Source organism: Mauremys reevesii, linkage group 15 (assembly GCF_016161935.1).
Source record: "Mauremys reevesii isolate NIE-2019 linkage group 15, ASM1616193v1, whole genome shotgun sequence".
NCBI lineage: Eukaryota > Metazoa > Chordata > Testudines > Geoemydidae > Mauremys > Mauremys reevesii.
The window spans coordinates 27,396,945-27,415,944 of NC_052637.1; the positions used below are offsets into that span (position 1 = coordinate 27,396,945).

At 51.3% G+C, this 19,000-nt stretch overlaps 1 protein-coding gene across 6 annotated transcripts in view; it reads left to right on the forward strand.

Annotated features, from left to right (window-relative positions):
- The window catches only part of SEPTIN9 (septin 9), a 260,037-nt gene that overhangs the window by 180,179 nt on the left and 60,858 nt on the right, over positions 1 to 19,000 (forward strand). Inside the window, exon 1 of one of the 6 annotated variants that reach the window (XM_039500939.1) lies at positions 10,837 to 10,980. The exons of 4 other annotated variants lie outside the window; for them this stretch is intronic. Coding sequence is in view for 1 of the 2 variants with exons in the window: in XM_039500937.1 (XP_039356871.1) it covers positions 11,283 to 11,367 (85 nt within the window). In the remaining variant the exon portion in view is untranslated. Of the gene's footprint in view, positions 1 to 10,836; positions 10,981 to 11,223; positions 11,368 to 19,000 lie in introns of those variants that run through there. One more of the 6 variants, XM_039500937.1, reaches the window with a different exon arrangement.

Genomic DNA, 19,000 nt, shown 5'->3' on the forward strand with positions numbered 1-19,000 from the left:
TCAAAGCAAGAGGAAACCATGCAAGAAAGAGAGAGGAAGTGAACCAAAGCCACATGAGAAGCTTTTTGGGTCACACATAACTCTGGCCTTTGCTGAATACATACCTCGTCTGATTCTCTGCACTTTTCGATGTCAGTAACTGCATTGCTCTTTGTTCATTATGGCCCCGATTCAGCAAAGCACTTAACATGCTTAAGTTTAAGCTCATGAGAAGTTCGGTTATAGGCAGCGGTACAACAGCGCTCACATGCGTAAGTTCTTTGCTACTTCAGGGCCTGCATGCTTAGAGAAGTGATCGGCATTGCTAAGCTGGAAGCTAGAGCTAGGCAGGAAAGCACCAGTCACTATCCAAGCAGAGGACTGGTATGAGCCAGGCACTTAGACTGTGAATGTGAAATGAAGACGAACAAGGAGACTAAGTTATCAGTGGCGTTAAGGGTATTTAATGTCTTAGCCTTGAAAGATTCCAGAGCACTTTGGAAATGACTGGCCTGCTCCTGCTCTCATTGTGGTCAATAGGAACTTCCCCCCCCTTACTGATTGCAGCCACGCCCAGGATGGCACATGGCAGCTATTTAACCATGCACACCAATGCGACACAATCCTTTTAGCATGACACCAGAAGAATGACACAGAATGTCCCACTGAAACCACAGAGGAAATTTAGAGAGAATGTAATTAGCTGGTGGGAAGTGGGCCAGGACCTTGCAGGCAGCAACTGTGTTCTGCAGAGAGGCGCCATGGGAATGACAAGGATGAGTGCTTAGGTGCTGTGTCTCCTACTACATCCCGAAGATGGCAAGTGAAGGTGCACTGTCAGGTTCACTTTAAGCCCAGGACAGGATGTGGCACATCAGAGTTGCAGTGCTGCAGTATCGTCATCACTACACCCGGCATATCTGATGCTGCAGGATTTGGCTGTGAATGAATGTCTGTTGCAGAGACAAACCCCCGCGAGACTGATTAAAAGGAAGTCCTTGTGGACTCTTAGGGGCATCTATGCAAGGACAGTCCCAGAGCTGTAAAGCTGTTTACTGCAGGAGCAAGGGGACACAGGAGAGTGAAGCAAGCACAGTACTTGGGGAGGGTCCAGTTACAAACTGGCTTGAATCACAAGTGAAGTGACTCCTAAGTAGGCTGCTTGGGAAATAGCTTGGACAGTTTAGAGCAAAAATGGATGCCTGTTTGGGTTAGAGGTCCTTGGAGGGTTATGCAGACAGATCTCTCAGCCCTTCAGGGAGACAAGAGACAGGGCCACCCAGCGCTACCAGCATGAGAACAAGCTTTTAAGAACACTTGCTATAAAAACAGAAAGAGAGATTTAAATGATAACCCGAGGCTGCTTCCTGTTTACAAGGCGAGAACTAGATGATCTCCCAGGAGGGAGGCAGAGGTGCTTACAGCCCTGGGCACCCCTCCATGGGTTCTGAGTACATGTGATCCTTCCTCTTGCTCCTGCACTCTGATTGGCTCCTGTCATGCTCTCTGGTCTGATTGACTGTCGTCCTCAAGCTCCAGCTCCACAAACATGGAGACCTTAATTTTTGACTTTCCACCCATTTTGTCACCATAGAGTCATAGAAGTGTAGGACTGGAAGGGACCATGCTGAATCCCTGTCTCCTTTGTCTTCCCCATCCTCCTCCTCGTGGTGTGTATCCTCCCCACTCCTCTCAGCCCAAATACAAATAATTCATTTTCTGGTTAACTTGCAGTTAGTATCAGTGACAGAGTGGGGCAGGGGCCAGACAAGTTTAGTGTGGGCATATGGATCTGAGGTCTGAGGACAATCACTAATGAGAGTACAGGGATTTGAATAATTATCAAAGGGTTACTGAGAAATAATTTGAGAGTGATTATGCAAAGCACTACCCATCAGCCAGTTAGTGTATATTTGAGAAACAGAGGCTCAGTTCTGTGTCACATCCTGTAGATGCATCCCTCTATTCTAACTGGCTCTGGTCTGCGTAAGAACTGTACAGTCTTTCCTCCTAACCATGCAAATGGTTTTGCAAATCCCTGCACTCTGACTAGCTCCTGCCCTCAGCAATCCCCATCCATATGCCCAAAAATTCCATCTCGGTGCAATTTGGGATAGGCTCCAGCCTGCATGGAGAACATCTGGCATCTGTGCATTGAACAGTATTAATCACAGCACAGATTAAATCAAGTAAGATGGTACAACATCCCTCCTTCCCCCTAGTGAAGGTCAATTCAGTGTTTCAGCTGTAAAATTAACATAGGGGTCTGGGCAAATGATACTCTGGCAAGAGCAACTGCTGTGTGGGATGATGGGATGGACAGCAGTCTTAGGCTACGTCTTCACTACCCGCTGTATCGGCGGGTAGCGATCGATTTTTCAGGGATCGATATATCGCGTCTCATCTAGACGCGATATATCGATCCCCGAACTCCACCACCGTGAACGGCGGTGGCGGAGTCGACATGGAGAGCCCCGGACATCGATCCCGCGCCGTGAGGACGGGTAAGTGATCGATATAAGATACTTCGACTTCAGCTACGTTATTCACGTAGCTGAAGTTGCGTATCTTATATCGATTTTCCCCCTTAGTGTAGACCAGTCCTTAAACAAGCTAAAAAACCATGTGGTCCTATGACTTCTGAAATCCCCTGTGGCATTTGAGCTGTTTCCTAACAATTCCCGATCGCCTTCGTTTTGAGCCTAGATCCGTGAAGGTTTCTTGTCACCCTCCCCTGGGCTGCTCTCTCGCCTTGAATCTTTTCATGGTGTGTAGCGCTATTGAAGGGCCAAACCCTGCCATCCTTACTCCAGATGAGCAGCACCTTACTCCATGATGTAATGGGATTCCTTGCATACCGATGTACCGCTCAGCCTATGGGTGGCAGAATCGTCACTACTAATTGTATTCCAGTAACAGTGCTGGAATCGAGGCCCCATTGTGCTCGTGCTAGAGCTTAGCCCTGCCCCAAATAGACAAGACAGGCACAGGAAATATTACTGTCCCCGTTGTGCTGGGAATAATCATAGCTGGGGAACTGGAGTACCTAGAGAAAGTGGATCACATCCTCCCCTGGTTAAAATCCATGTAGCTCAATTGAAGTCACCTAGCATCTGGCCCTGAATTATTAGCCCAAGGTTATGCAGGAAGCTTGTGCCAGAGCTCAGAACTGAGCTTACATCCCTTCAGGGTCAGTGCGGTCAGTACCTTAACCACAAGGCTATCCATCCTCACTGAGAAGTCTGCCCTGCGTGAACAGCTGCATCTAAGGGATATTAAGGCTATGGCTACACTTGCACTTCAAAGCGCTGCCGTGGCAGCACTGCCGCGGCAGCGCTTTGAAGCACTAAGTGTAGTCAAAGCGCCAGCGCTGGGAGAGAGCTCTCCCAGCGCTGTCCGTACTCCACCTCCCTGTGGGGAATAACGTACAGCGCTGGTGCTTTGACCACACTGGCGCTTTGCAGCGCCGCAATTTGCAGCGCTGGAGAGGGTGTGTTTTCACACCCTGCTGCAGCGCTGCAAATTTGCCAGTGTAGCCATGGCCTAAGCGCGCCATGTGATACCTTAGATGTGGGTGTTTCCCAGCACTGCCCATACTGGAAGGCTAGTCCTCCTGGAGCACTGTTCTGGGAGGAGGCCCAGGAACTGGTTGTGATGCACAGAGGAGCACTGATGAGTGAGCACTGCTAAAGAGGGATTGTCGGTAAAGGTTGGGAAGCTCTAGCAGCCTGTAGATTTGAGCTGGGTGGGAAATGGATTTTCTGTTCCCTGGGAAATTCCAAAATTTCCCATTTCTTTCTATTCTGAAACAGAACGGAAACCAAACCTTTGAAATTTCCTGCAAACGGAGATTCTGGGAGGGGGGAAAATGGTTTTGCATTGATTAAAACATTTGGTTGGGGTAAAATCAAAACATTTTGCTCGGATTTTGATCCATTTAAACTTCATACAACTTTTTAATATTAAAAAAATGAATTTTTGTTTGACTAGTGTTTTGAAGTGAAAAATCGTAACATTCTGTTCCAGAAATGTTGAATTGGGATGTTTTGACATTATCAAAATGCTTCGTTTTATTTGTTTAAAACTAAATGTCAAAACCACCTTTTAAAAACATTTTGATTTTGACAAATGTCATTTTCCATAAAAAAAAATTTTTTATGAAGGATTTCCAGCCAGCTCTACTGTAGAGGTGATTAACAAAGAGCTGCTGTCTCCCAATCATCCTGGAGCCTCTGCGGACTCTCCAGGGTTTATTCTCCTACGTGTAATCCTTGGCTGAGTCAGATCTCTCTGCCTGACCTCTCTATTCCCCTCCCGTCAGGGAATAAGGAACAGGAGGAAGCTGCTCAGGTTTTTGTGGCTGTGTGCAGCTACAGGAGTGTAGCACAGGAAGTCAGAGCTCTCATGAGATGACCCGAGTGTACAGGAAGTTGAAAGATGGGGGGGAACGTGCAGAAGTGGCTTAGTCTGGGGGAGGGATAGAGGGAGAAATACCAGGAGCGTGATGGAGGCATCAGCACAGGAAAACGCTCCTTTGGCAGAGCCCGCGTTAAGCAAAGCCCAGAGATTTTTGACGTGTGATACTGAACATGGTCTCTGCATGCCCCTATGCAAACTAGATGGTCGTGCCCAGAACTTAGTGATCTAAGCCAGGCCTGCCTCTTCCGTTTTCACAGTGGGGGGAGGAGGAGGCCCCTGGGGAATAGGTTTGGTTATCATTGCATCTGGTTTTGGGTTGCTGAGCAGCTGGGTAGCAGAAGGGAAAGAGTCACAAATAAGCCTGTGCTCTGCTTTAGGTGCCCTTCCTAAATGAGCTGCTACCTATTGTTCTTCTGATTTCCTTACAGGGCTGCTTCACCGTCTGCAGCAGGGGCCAGGGGGGCAGGGAGTGTTTGTAGCTTTAAATGGCTTGTTCTCTGCCAAAGGCTAGGGTTTAAGGATCTCTTCAAAGCCCGCCCAGGAATGAGTGCCCAGTTCCTCCCATTAATGTCTCATGGCAATTGGGTGTCCAGATCCCTTAGCTGGCTTTGACGGTCTCAGCGTCGTATCCTTCCATCTCCCTGTTCCCGTCTCCTCTGGCTCATAGGGGGTGGATTATGCCAAGTGCTCAGCAAGTCCTGGAGGCACTGAGTGTCCTCCAGTCGCTCAGGATCTTGCAGAATTGGTCCCCAAATCGCTTAGCCTTTCTCTTCCTATTACAAAGCTCTGCCCACTTACACTGCAAATTACGATGAGAACATCTAAAGGGCACCAAGGATGGAGATGATGGTGGATTTAACAACCCTCTTGTATGTTCCCTGGCTCTGTTTTAAGGGCCCTGGGAGCAGAGCTCCAGGAGCAGGGGGAACTGGACCTCCTCTCCCTTGAGTTGCTGGGAGGAGGGTTCTCTTCAATGGGTGGGACGCTGTTGATGCTGGTTTGTATGCCTGCTATGGTTACTGCAGCTGCCCTAGCACTTCCCCTGTGCCCTGTTGTTTGTTTTTAGGACCAAGCCCTCTGGAAGGATGAAACCACCAAAGGACGTGGGTGGATTAAGGAATAGGTCATCTCGAGAGTGACTATTTTGAGGAGGAGGAGGGTTTAGATGCTTATACTCAGTCTGCATCTCTTTGAGACCGAGGTCATGCGTGGCAGGCTGGTCCAAGCAGAGACACTACCAGTTCCTCAGATTGGTTCTTGTCCCTGAGCTGGGGCATGCTGGAAAGAGGAGAGGAACCTGGGACTCCCTGTTGGCAGGGTCGCTTCCCCGTGTCAAGTTGTGGATGTTTCACTTGAGTGCTGCTGCAATAAGCATCTCTCCTCTGCGGTTGTATTTTATGTGACCGCTTTGGAGGCAACCTTGGAACATGGGGACTTCTGGGCTACACTATCCCACGTAGAAATAATGGTCACTCATTCTAAAGCTTCCGCACGCTACCTCCCAGGCTCATTGACGTGTATTGCTGGTATGATAACCTGCCTCTGTACAACACCCTCCCCAGCTCTGAGGGGCTGGCTCTTGAGAACATGCCCCTTGGCGATAGAGCCCCATCTGTAAAACACACGCTGCAGACGAGGGGTGACCATTGATTCTGATGATCCTGACTCTCTAATCCAGTGTTCTGGTGTTGTCCAAGACTGTCCAGTTCACACAGTCCCGTATCGGACTGACAAGTCAGACGCCAACCACAGATCACCCATGCCAATTGCAAAATTGCTGTTCCGCATATTCCACTGGGAAGCATATTTCTCTTTAGCAATTTTGCTTGTGGACAATTTAAATATCTGTATAAAGGCCACTGCGGCAGGAGCCTGGTCTCCCAAATCTCCCCCGGTAAGGTGCTCTGCTCTGTCAGTTGGATAGTAGAAAGAAGCTATTATGAGAGGAATGGTCAGGAAGCAAACACCCTTCCTCCCAGTACTGGATGGGCTTGAGTCGTCCTGCTGGCTGTTTAAGGTAGCAGGGATGGGTCAGGGCAGGGCAAACTCCTCCCCAGTGCATCTCTATGGAGTACGAGTGACTGATATAACGTGCCTGGCCCCTTGTTAGGGCTAGGAGGAGATGGCACCAGAAGGATTCCCCCTCTCCCCTGCCCTGCCCCAACAGCTTTAGTTGTGAGAACCTGTTTCCAAAAGGGGTTTGGAGGAATCTTTGTTTTTCCTCCTGGTCTGTCTTTGAGCTTGTTCCTGCATGAATGAGTGGGGTGGTTCAAAGGCCAGCCTTCCCCCCGACCCCTTTCTCATGCCTCAGTCTGTTCTTCGCTGCATGTGTGAGAGAGATTTCTTACCCCAAGGAGAAGCAAAGGCCAGCCAAAGGATGGAGAGGACCGACTGTGGCCAGTAACCCAGAGAGGCTGCCTGTGTGCAAACCCATTGATATGTCCTGACCTGGACAAAGGGCTCATGCTGCGTCAGGCGTTTGCACGTGGGGTTGGTTTGGGAGCAGATGTGCTGTCAGAGGGCGAGGTACATTCAGCTTGCAAATGGACAATGGGTAGCAGCAAAAACCTGGCCCAAAGGCATGTGTTACCGTCCATCTGACTTATCCAGGCTCGCAACCACAGGCGCCGACCCAGTGGGTGCTCCGGGGCTGGAGCACCCATGGGGAAAAATTAGTGGGTGCTCTGCACCCACTGGCAGCCAAACTCCCCTAACCCCCCGCCCCACCTCCATCTCCTCCTCCTCCCCCTTCCCTGAGCACGCCACATCCCCACGCTTCCACCTACCTCCCAGTGCTTCCCGCCGGGCCGTGGCCAAACAGCTGTTTGGCAGTGTTAGCATGCTCCAGGAGTGGGGGGAGGAGTGGGAACGTGGCATGCTCAGGGGAGGAGGTGGGGCTGGGGCGGGGATTTGGCGAAGGGGTTGAAATAGGGACAGGGAGGGGCAGAGTTGGAGTGGGAACTTTGGGGAAGGGGTTGGAATGGGGGCGGGCAGGGGCAGGGCCTATGCTCATCACTGATCCTGTGCCAATGTGCCATTTGGGTGAAGGGGAGTTAGTAAAAAAGCACAAGAAAGGGAATAGTCTTAGGTGAAGCCACTGTGTATGTTCATTTGTAGATTGCAGTGTGGTCCCTGTGTTATGCCATGGAAAGTGATTTGTGTCAGAGCCAGAGACTAAAGCATTTAGGAGAGGGTGGGTGGGGAGTGTTTGCCTTCCCCTGTCCCAAATTATTCACATAGCACCAGTACAGTAGTGATTTGGCACTTGAAAAAAGATGACAGGGTCCTTTATCCCAGGTAGTCATTTTCCAGGTGTTTCCAGGTACTCTCCCACAATGGGACTCCAGTCCTGGTCAGTGTTCCCTCTAATTTTTCCCATGCATGTGCGGATTGATGTTTGTTATGTGCACCAACATGGAGGTGATGTGTGACATATCACCTCCATGTTGGTGCACATAACAAAATTCATGTGGCAGGGTGGAGCTGAGGGGTTCAGAGTGTGGGAGGCGGCTCAGGGCTGGGGCAGAGGGTTGGGGTGTGGGTGTGTGGGAGGTGAGGACTGCGGCTGGGGGTGTGGGCTATTGGGTGGGGCCAAGGATGAGGGGTTTGGGGTGCAGGCTGCTCTGGGGCTACAATGGAGAGAGAGGACTCCCCCTGGGCTGGGTGCCTCTCCCCATCGCGGCAGGGCCGGGGCTGGGCTGGGCTGGGGCCGGGTGCCTCTCCCCCCAGCCGCAGCAGGTTCAGGGCTGGGCTGGGCTGGAGACAGCAGAGAGAGGCACCTCTTCATCCAGGCCTGCAGGAGAGGCATCTCTCCCCGCTGCAGCCCTGAGCGCCTGCGCGGCGCTTAATAGGCTGCTGCACAGCCACGCAGCTTAGAGGGAACTTAGGTCCTGATTAATGATGGACTCGATTCACCACTGCCCTGCAGCTTGTGCCATCATTGGCATGCAGGGAAAGCAGACAGGTATCCCTTTACGCCTACCTTCCACAGGTGGAAAAGCCAAGGTAAACGGCAAACTGGTGGAGAGTTGGGCCTAGTGCATTTATGGCTTTACTAGCCCGAATCTGCTGAAGTTCCTTGTCTTGGGTATTTATTTCCCAACAAAAGTGGTTCATAAAACTAGCCTCTGCTCGTTCACCTTGTTTAATAGATTGTCCTGGCTAGGCTTGCTACTGGTTGTTTCTGAGCTGGGTTGGTTTAAGGGCTGGGCCTGTTCCAGCCCACCAATTCCTCTGGCTTGATTACTCCCAGCAAAAGCCTCCCTGGCCATCGTGACCAGGGGGAGCGAGGAGACTCCTGCGACTGGAGGACCTGACTGGGGGCTTGTTGATCTCCGTCCGTTCGTCTCTGGGCGGCGGAGTTCTGGGCGGCGGCCGCCCGCTCGCGCCTTTGACGGGCAGTGGCGCTGCGCGGCTCTCTTCTTCTCTGCCCCGTCCCCCCCTTCTTCCTATGACCTTTGACCCTCCTGTCCCCTGTTCTTTTTATTATTTTCCCCCCCCAATAATGAGTTTTGTTCTGGCTGTGGCACCTCCCCTTAGGCTGGGGGGGGGGTTCCGTTGAAGCCCGCCCATTTCCTGGAAACCCAATAGATACTGCTGCAGACACAAGGGGCTAGACGTGGCCCAGGGGATTCCGCACAGGCCAGGGGAGAAGGACCCCTTAGGCTGCAGTAGCTCCAGTTGCTCCTGCACCTGCTGATCTGGGTGGGGCTCCATGTAGCCAAGGGGCCAGCAGCCCTGCTCTCTCTAACTCTGCTGTCTGAACACGTGCAGGGAGCCCCTATGGGACTGAACACCACTGTGCACAGAGGGTGCAGGACTCCTCAGATAATGGCCCCCTCCCTCTGCAACAAAACCCCAGCAGCTCTGCCTACGTGGCCCTCATGTTCATGGGAGAGGAGGTAGGACTGGCCCCTTGGTGAAGTCCCAGTGTTGAACTGGAGACATCAGAGTCCCCTCCATGGCAGTGGGTCTGGATGTAGGACAAGCTATGACTGGAGGGCAGGCATAGGCATGGGAAATAGGGATGTGGGGGGTGCTGCAGCACCCCCAGGTTTTATGTGAGGCCACTAGCCCTGCACTCGGCTCCACTCCCCAGCTCATGTCCTGGGAGTCAGCCCCATGCCCCACCTGCTGGCTCCACACGCGGGGCCCTGCTCCCGGCCCTCCATGCAGGACTCTACTCTCCGGCCCTCTGCTAGGGTCTCATCCGCTAGCCCCACTCCCTGGCTGCTGGCCCTGTGCTCGGGGCCTATGCCCCTGGTCCCATGCCCGGGGTTCTGCTCCTGGGGCCCCGGCCTCTGGTCCCACTCCCGGGTGATTGGGCCATGCTTCCAGGGCTCTGCGCCCAGCCCCCTGCTCCCAGGGCTCCACTTCCGGGGCTCTGCTCCTGGCCTCACATGTGGGGTTCTGGCTGCCAGCCCCTGCCAGGGGCTCCGCTCCTGGCCCCACAGCCCCCCTCTCTCCACACCTGTGGCCACAGCCTTGGCCCCCTTATGCCTGTCTGGTCCCTGCCTCCTGGAGATACAGCCCTGCTCCCAGCCTTAGCTTGGGGCAGGGGGGTGGAGGGTGCAGACAGGGGCAAGGGGGCTGGCTTTCAGCACCCCCACTACTAAAAATATTCCAGCGCCACTGAGAGCAGGATCAGGCAGCAGGAGGAAGATTACTCCCAGCAGATTGTCCGGGGTTAGAGAAGATCAGTGAGGTCACCTTGTTCATTTCCCAGCCAAATGCACAAATGCAAAGTGCAGTTCAGCACAATTACAATCACTTACATCAGAGGAGCGGCCAACTAACCTGCTGTATTGGCAGCAAGGTGATGGTCCTGTGGCTAAAGCACAGGGCTTGGCATCAGGAGATCTGGAGGCTGGTCACCATTCTGCCACCGATTTCCTGCATGACCCCCTTGGACAAATCCCTTAACCACGGTGTGACTTGGGATCCCCCCTAGGGGGGCCAGATGTCCCGATTTTATAGGGACAATCCCGATTTTTGGGTTGTTTTCTTGTATAGGTGCCTATCACCTCCCACCCCTGTCCTGATTTTTCACACTTGCTGTCTGGTCACCCTAATCCCCCCACCAGTGAAACGGGGGTGATAATGCTTAGCTGAGGGGCAGGGGAGTTGTGAAGCCCAGTTCATTCACACGTGTGCCGTGCTTTGAGATCCTGTGGGATGAATGCTCCCTGTCTTCCGGATCGCCCCTGCGTGACAGCTCCCTGAGTTTTCGAAATCCCCATAAGCTGAGTCAGCTTCACCTCCTCTCCTTTTTAGAGCGGAGACTTTCCCCGGAGTTACTGTGTCTCAGCGTTTTTATTTTTCATTGGCTCTTTTGAACTGCCCCCCTCCCCCCCCCTTTCCTCTCAGCCGGTTCCACTGCACTCTGCACCCTGGGCAGTAATTACCCAGCGGCGCTCCCACCCCCCGCCGCTGCCTACCTCGGCTGCACCGGGGGGTGCTCGTTAGGCAGGGAGTGACAAAGCCCCTTTGATCATTGACTAGCGCTGTGAACCATGTGACCCCGAAGGGGGCGGGCCTTCCCGGCTAACATAGCCAGGAGCCTAGAGTGCTTCAGCTGCTTGGGTGAGTCTCCTCATTCTCCCTTTGTTCTGTCCAATAATCCTCCCCCCCGTGCCTCGCCTTCTCTCCGGCCGCAGCCTCCCTCGCAGGGCTGGGGACCCGCGGGCCCGGGTCGGGATGGGGGAAGGCAGCCACCCGAAACCGCGAGCGTGGGCTGCTTGCAGTGGCAACGTGCGAGGCTCAGCAGAGCAGGCAGCCTTCGGGCTCCTGTCCCGCTTCGGGAGATGGGCAGGTTTCAGCAGCTCGAGCCCTGCTAAAAGCTTTCCGTCTCCAGGCTGAGTCATTGCAACCAGAGAGAGACAGGGATGGGGGGATTTTGTTTCCATGCTCCGACCAGATTCCGCCCGAGAAAGAAGAAAAGAGCTTTGTGCTTCCCAGCTCTCTCGCTTTGTAAATATTTGGCCAATTGAGCCGAGTGCTTTAGTTTCTTTCTCTCTGGTGGTTTCTTGCCCTTGTTTTGCTCTCCTGGAGACGGAGACTTAACTGTAACTTTCCTCTTGCCTTTATCTAACAATCTCCTTTGAAAGAGTGCAGAGCGAGCGGCTGTGTGCTCCTGTAAGCCCTGGGGGTAGGGGGGCGGGAGTCCCACGTCGGGTTGTGTTCGCTTGAAACTCAAATGACTATTTTTCTTTACGGCGTGTTCTCAAGTGTCGCGTTCAGTCAGTGTTTCTGCTGCTGGGTTACCCCTTGCAAGCCTTTGAATGATGAAAACTTTCAGGGCTGCAGGGGGATATAGTGAGAGGGTTGGGGGAGGGCAAGACGTTTTCTTTGCAACTTACTGGGAGCTCCCGGTTCTTAAATGATCACTTGGGACAGCTGATCGCAGCAGGATCACTGAAGATTGGGAAACTGTGTGTTTATATGGCACTATGGGAAAACCGTAGTCCTACTAAGTAAATGCTTTTCCTGGGACTTCTCAGACAGACAAGTGCTAGGGCATGGGGTCCTTCCGCAGGTACAGATCTGGTCCTGGAACCATTGCCTTGCAATGAAAGGGCTTGTTTACAGGAAATGAACTCCATTCGTCCAGTCCTGGTATCCCCAAACAACTCATTGTCACCTGGCACTTTAAAATCCAAACAGCCTGAGCACCAGATTCTTAGGGTTGCTCTGCTCCCTCTACTGCACTATGCCTGTGCTGCCTGAAGCCAGCATCCTTGTTGGGAAACCAGCTTTGTTCCAGGAAAATGTAGACTTTCCTTTTAAAAGAGGCCAGATTCATTCCTTGGGTAGCTCCACTGCAGCCAGCAAAGTAGCATCTGGGATGAATCTGGCCTGATCTATCTAGTGCCATGAGCATCTGCTGAGACAGTCTTTACCCGTTATGAAGGATGCTTTCTTTTCCATAACTGGGGGGGCTGGGGGCTGAGCAAGCAGCTGAGTATGTAACTGTGCCATTGTTACTGGTGGAGTGAGATTGTTTCCAGGTTTTTCTGTAATGACCATCACCACAATATGCAGGGTGCATTTATGTTGTTAATGCAGAGAACTGAGAATGGAAACCAGTTTCTGAGTTCAGGTCCAGTGTGTTCTGGTTCAAACCCACTGGCTTAATGTGGACTACTCTTTTATGTAAATTCCCCACCATTGCACTGGCATAGATGCCATGTGGATCAGATAAAGCAGGCCATCTGTAGGGGTAGGGGTAGGGTACCACTGCTCCAGTGGTTTAAAACTGGCTATATAGAACAGAGCTGCTGAAGTAACCTACTATCCCAGGGGGTTGGATTTCTCCTGTTAGGAAGCCTTACATATTAAAATCTAGATTCTGGGTTGGATTCTGCTCTCAGATGCATGAGCCTACATCTTATGATGCGAGGTTTGCTTGTACAAACACGTACAGGAGCTGCTTTTAGTGGATATACGACCATGTGGGTCTTGTGTTTTTAGGGGACCAGATCTGACTCTTTTAAGCACTTCTGTTCAACCCCTTCCAAAATCTAGCACTGTGCTCCTTAAACCCGCCCCTTCCCCCAAAGGTTAAAGTGTAAATCCAAGAGTGTAATTGCACAGGGCCAGCTATGACTTAGCTGCTGTGAAGAGCATCGGATAAGAGATGTGGATATGCACTTCTACCCCTATATAATGCTGTCCTCAGGAGCCAAAAAATCTTACTGCATTATAGGTGAAACCACATTATATTGAACTTGCTTTGATCTGCTGGAGTGCGCAGCCCCGCCTCCCCGGAGCACTGCTTTACCGCGTTATATCAGAATTCGTGTTATATTGAGGTAGAAGTGTGTATGTTCCCCACTCAGCTTCATGCCTTCTATTGGAGCAATGTGTCCTAGTGCATAGAGTACTAGACTGGGATTCAGGAGACCTAGGTTCTACTACTAGCTCTGCCACTGACCTGCTCTATGAGCTTAGGCAAGTCATGTCCCATCTCTGTGCTTCAGTTTCCTCAACTATAAAATGGGGATGACGATATGTCTCTTGTAAAGTGCTTTGAGATCTACTGATGAAAAGTGCTATACAGGTAGTAGTATTATTACATCATGAGTTCATCTTGCGCTCAGAACAGTTTCCCACTCCTTCTGTGCCAAAGTGTGCTACACTCCCACTGGAATTGGGGCAGTAATCAGTCCTGCATTGCTTCCCTCACAGTCCCCAGTGTAGGGGGCATGCCAAGGGAGCATGTTGGGAGCAGGAGAGGGCATATTCGTAGCACTACGGAGATTCTGGGCTGGGGCACAGCTCATAGGCTATGTCTACACTGCAGTTAGATGCCTGCGGCTGGCATTGCTGCATAGGTTCTGGAATCCCTCTCCCACCTTTCAGGGTCCTAGAGCCTGGACTCTACTCTGAGCCTGAAAGTCTACACCGCATTGAAACAGCCCTGCAGCCCAAGCCCCACAAGCCTGAGTCAGCTGGCATGGGCCAGCCACTGGTGTCTGGTTGCTGTGCAGACATACCCACAGGCAGCCCATGGGAGGAGAGCAGTCTCATAAACTGCTCTAATTTATGCCTGGGGCCACACGAACCGTGAATCTGGGCCGCACAAAGGTGCGGTGACGTTACCTCTGACCCCTCTCCTGCCGATCTCTGCCTTCTGTGCTGTCTCCAGGAAGCCTTCCTGCCTGGTTCTATTCGCTGATCCTATCACCACACTGTCCCTTACCTGACCCATTGCTCTGTGCCTAGTCTTGTCTTGCTGAGCTTGTAAGCACTTCAGGGTATGGCGTGCGTCTGACACTGTTTTATAATGCACCATGTTTACAGCACTATAATAATGATGCTTGGTGCTATTACAAAGTAACTAGTGCAGCCCATGTAACACTTTTTAGTTAAGGTGAATGTCTCTTACTATGTTAATACAGCAGAAAGTCTCCATGTCTGCTGGTGGAATAAAGTCCATCTCCTGGAGAGGACATCAGAGTGCAGTATCCAAGAGCTGTGACATCATAGTGATTAAATATGACTTTTAAAGTCTGACAGTATTCTAACCAATAGGATAGCTGTATACAAATGAACCAAAGTCTAACTGTGTTGTGATTGGTTGAGTAATCAATGATGTCTCACTCCTGCACTCAGCAATCTGCTGTTCCTAACTTTTTTGAACTCCTTTGTAAGGGAGGGACTCTAAATGTTTACTTCTTTCCCCTTGAACAGAACACTACAAGAGAGATTTTACATTGTAAAATATTTTAATTTGAAATACCATGGTTTTCTTGTTAACATAGTGTGGTGCCCTATATGCAATACCTAGCACAGGAACCCCATCTGTGATGGGGGGCCAGGGGTTAGGCATGCATCCCAGGTTCCAATCTCCATACAATCCATCCAAGCCTTATTCTGGTTACCACACTCTCCAAGACTACAGTGCTGTCTTGTTGAGTAGTTCAAGCGAACCTGGCTCTTACTCCTGACTCTACCAGTGCCGTTCTGTGGCCTCAGAGCAGTCACTTAACTGCTCTGCACTTCAGTTTATTGATCTCTGAAAGAGGGTTAATGCTTTCCTATCAAGAATATAGAGAGGCTTAATTACCGCACAAGAGAAAATCCTGCTGAGTTAGTGTTGCTAGGGCATTTCAGTGGAGCTCAGATAACAATCCCTCCAAAAATTCTATCCTAAGTTGAAATGTGGCATGTGAAATTTCAAGGGAATTGGATTCTTTTAGGGAAGTTGAGTAATTGCTGGGAGGTCTTGAAAATCAGGTTTGTACCAGGAAGTTGGTTTCAGCCTTAATTACGGTTACCGCTGCTCCATGACGCATATAAAGCACTTTGCATTTCTCGAACAATTGTCACCTGAGCATCTCAAAGGATCATTATCACATATCCCCTGCTCAGTGCGTGTGGGTATGGTCTTCTGAATTGCAGTCAGCTATAATTGGGCCATAGCTATTGCTCTCAGCAGCATGTGCCCTGGCTTCTACTGGAAAGTCTCAATTGTGCTCAAGAAAGGGAAATGGAAGTCCATCCTCACCATGCCCTTGAAATGGTCTTCCATGTGCACTGAAAACTGTGAGATCTCCTGTCCAGGGTCCTCCTTTCTCAGAATTCCGGGGCACTGTGGAACTGTAGCATAGGCATTTGCTTTCCCAGGGGTTTGCTATTGTGAGGAGACTTCAGGAGCAATAATAGATCTCCCACTGAAATAACTACCTGTAATCCCCTGTTTATAGAAAGAGATGCAGCCTCATTGTTCACACTAGAATTAGGCAGACAGCCTGCTTGCTAGTTCTCGCTGGGTCATTGAATTCCGTGGCCTGTTACCTTAGAACAGTGATGTCCAAATTATGGTCAGTGCAGAGCTGGCTGGTCATATGGCCCTGGCTCCTCTTGCTAAAAATATATTCACTCCTTTCCTAATACACATTTTTCACGTAATAAGCAATTGCCGTCATTGCTGCAGGGCTGTTGTTTGACTGACAGCAGGAAGGGAGGTGGCCAGGGGATTTCTTGTGATGTGGTTAAACTGTTGCATTCTGGGAACTCCTCCTTGGGGCTCTCACTCCTTTCTCCTGCTCTGAATTTTTAAACTCTGTTAAGATAATGATGTCGAAATCTCCATCCTCATCTGTGTCGCCCCCAGGTGTGTTTGTCCTTTCAAGGATCAAGTACTCAGATCTTAGGAACAGGAGCTAAGGTCCCAGCCAGGACCTTTGGTGCACATGTTGCTTATTGACAGTCTCTTGGCTTTTATGAGGGTCCAGAGAGCACTGCAGGATTGTTCCACATCAGTCGCTAAACCCCTGAAGCACAGATTTAGATGCCTGCAGGTTGAAGGGACCTTTGGAGCAGAGAGAAGGAAGAATAAAGTCGTCTTGAGCTGCTTCTTTAGTGGCGGCTTCTCTGTATCTTCACTTCCATGGTGGTTTTTTATTTGTTTTCTGACAAAAGGAGACACTGAATGGAAGACAAAAAAACATGTTCTTCAGTGTTTGGGAAGGATTGTGAGTTAGATGGAGGCACCGTTTGCTGTGGGCTTTCTCCTGGCTCAGCTGGAAGAGGTAAATTTTTCCATTCCCCCAGTAACGCTCTTTCCCCAGGATGATTGTGGGGAGCAGAGCAATTGCCTCTGTCACTTTCTCAGGGATGGCTGGGCAACAGGGAATGTCTGTACCTGATTCTCCTGATTCATAGATTTAAAAATAGTAAGAGGCAGCCCTTGCTGGACAGTGCACAAGGGGTGGAAAGTATGAACACTTGAAACCCGACTGGACAACAGACTTGCCCACAATGTGTGTGAGACGGGGGCACTGACAGCTCAAGTTTTATGCCCCCTAATGTGGGTTTCTGCTGAGTTTCTTTGGCATCATTTCCCCCTCTGTTTATCCCCTCCAGGTCTCCCCACTGGTCAGCGATACTCACTGTAGGTTTCCTCTCCTGGAGCCCTCCCATTGTTAGCCACTGACCCTGGAGCATCTTCAGATGATGTCACGATCCTCTGTTTTCTGCCAGCCTTGTCTGAGCCTGGAGGCCTGCATCTCAGGGTGGCTCTTGTCCTAATCATTAGGGCTCAGAACTGTACTGTCATCCTGTTTTCTTAGTGCAGTGTGAGACTTCGCTTTCCCATCACAAACTGTAGGCAGTGGCCAGCCAATCTCACGGTGGCCTTTGATGCCCCTTCAGGACTGAGGGCAGCCACTAACTGATGCTGTGTCGGACCCCTTAAACAGGGGAGTTGCTCCCGCTCTGCCTTGGGCAATGGGACCCCATTCAAATGCCTCCTCCTTCCCCCCCGGCCTGCCAATGGGCCAAGCTGTTTCCTGCTCTGGGCTGCTTCCCTTTGACCCTTGGGCCCATGCTGGGCTGGGCAGGCTCTGAATCAGGCCAGCAGGGGCCGTGGGAGGGTGGGGCAGGCAGGGACAATGCCAGCTAGCGGGCGGGAAAAGTAGAACAAAAGGCAAGGCCTGTATTTTTGTCACTGGCGGTTGGGGCAGCCAGCTGGCTCCTCCTTAGTGGGAGCCTGGCCCCAGCTGCTGAACAGAAGAGGCTTCTCCTTGTTCTCTCTTCGCAGAGGAATTACCATATGAATACTGCTCTTTCCCAATCCCAATGAGGCTGGCTCCTCTGGCGCCCCAGGAAATGCAGATAGCAAGGGTGAGGCCCGGCTTTAGGCACTTCTGCAACTGCATCTGCACAACAAGGCGCTGCTGCTTGGCAGGGAACAGGAGCCCTTCCTCCCAGCAGTTCCATGGGAATGTGGATTTGCGACTTGTGCTCTCTGCAGAGAGCTGGTTTGCAGGGCATGTTCTCTTGCCAGGAGGACTAGATCTGTCAATTAGCCACAGGCAGCAGGATAATCCCAAAGCGAAAGAATCCCAATAGAAATGGCACTGCAGTAAATTCCAGATCCAGTTTTGGGAAGGCTCTGATCCAAATCAGAATTTTGTCGCCTGCTCCACTCTGGAGTGGCCAGACTGAAGCCAGCATAGTCCTGTGGCTTGGGCACTGCCCTGGGAGTCTGAAGTCCTTGGTACTAATCCAAGCTCTGCCATTATCCTGCTGCGTGACCTGGGGCAAGTCACATCAGCTTGGTTTTTCCTGTCACTCTGCCTGTCTTGTCTATTCAGACTGGAAGCTCTCGGGCAGGGACTGTGCAGACAGAGCCTGCTGCACTGAGGCCTGATCACAGCCAGGGCATCTAGGTGCTGCTTTAATTCCGATAATAATAACTAAAATGCTGGGTATCCACTGGAAGTTGGGATCTAGATCGGCCTGCACCAGCCAGGAGCCAAGGACATGTTGGAGAAGGAGTGCTGGGCTCTGCCCATCTGGGAGGAGAATCATAAGGTGCTTTCTCTTGGTGAGTTGCAGCTGAGAGGAGAGAGGGGATTTCCCCTTTGGGTCTGAGTCAAACTGGCATGAGAGGGGAATTAATGAGACGCTCCCAGGAGTGCCTCTCTGCTAAGTTGAACGTTAAGATACGGTGACCCTAAAGCAGAGCTGGAAATGTCTAGGAACATATTTTCTAGTCTCTTCTGAGACCAAAGAGGGAAGGTGAGACCTTTTGCATTGTTGCTGGAATCCCAACAGTTGCACCCAATTATCCCCCGTTTAGACCCCTGTCTTCTGCCCAAGAGTCAGTTGAAGGTTTGGGGCCCATCAGTGTCACTTATTAATCAGCCGGAGGGGCCACTCTCATGCAGTGTGGGCCACCCATTCTTCAGAGGTTCAGTGCGTTGCCTTCACAGGACTGGGGAGATGCCAGCCGGGGCTGTTGCACGTGGCCATGCAGCATGCCTCTGCTGGGCCAGCTGAATGTGTTACGATTTCCTCTTTCCTCTAGTCCTGCCTCGGGGGGCTGCTACCATCCAGCCTCCTCTGCTTCATGTGCTGGAGGGCTCTGAGGATGCTAAACTGGAGCCTTCTACCTAATTCAGCTCAGAGCCATGCAGCATGTGATCGCTGGAACCTCCCCCGCTTTCCTGGGGACAGAGCTCTAAATGTCAAGTCCGGAAGGTCCAGCTCCCAGTCTGTTTCTAGGGAATCAGCGCCTCCTGTGCCGTTTGGTGACATGAGCGTAAGCCATGAAGCACAGCAGGGCATGTGCTGGTGTCATATGCACACAGCA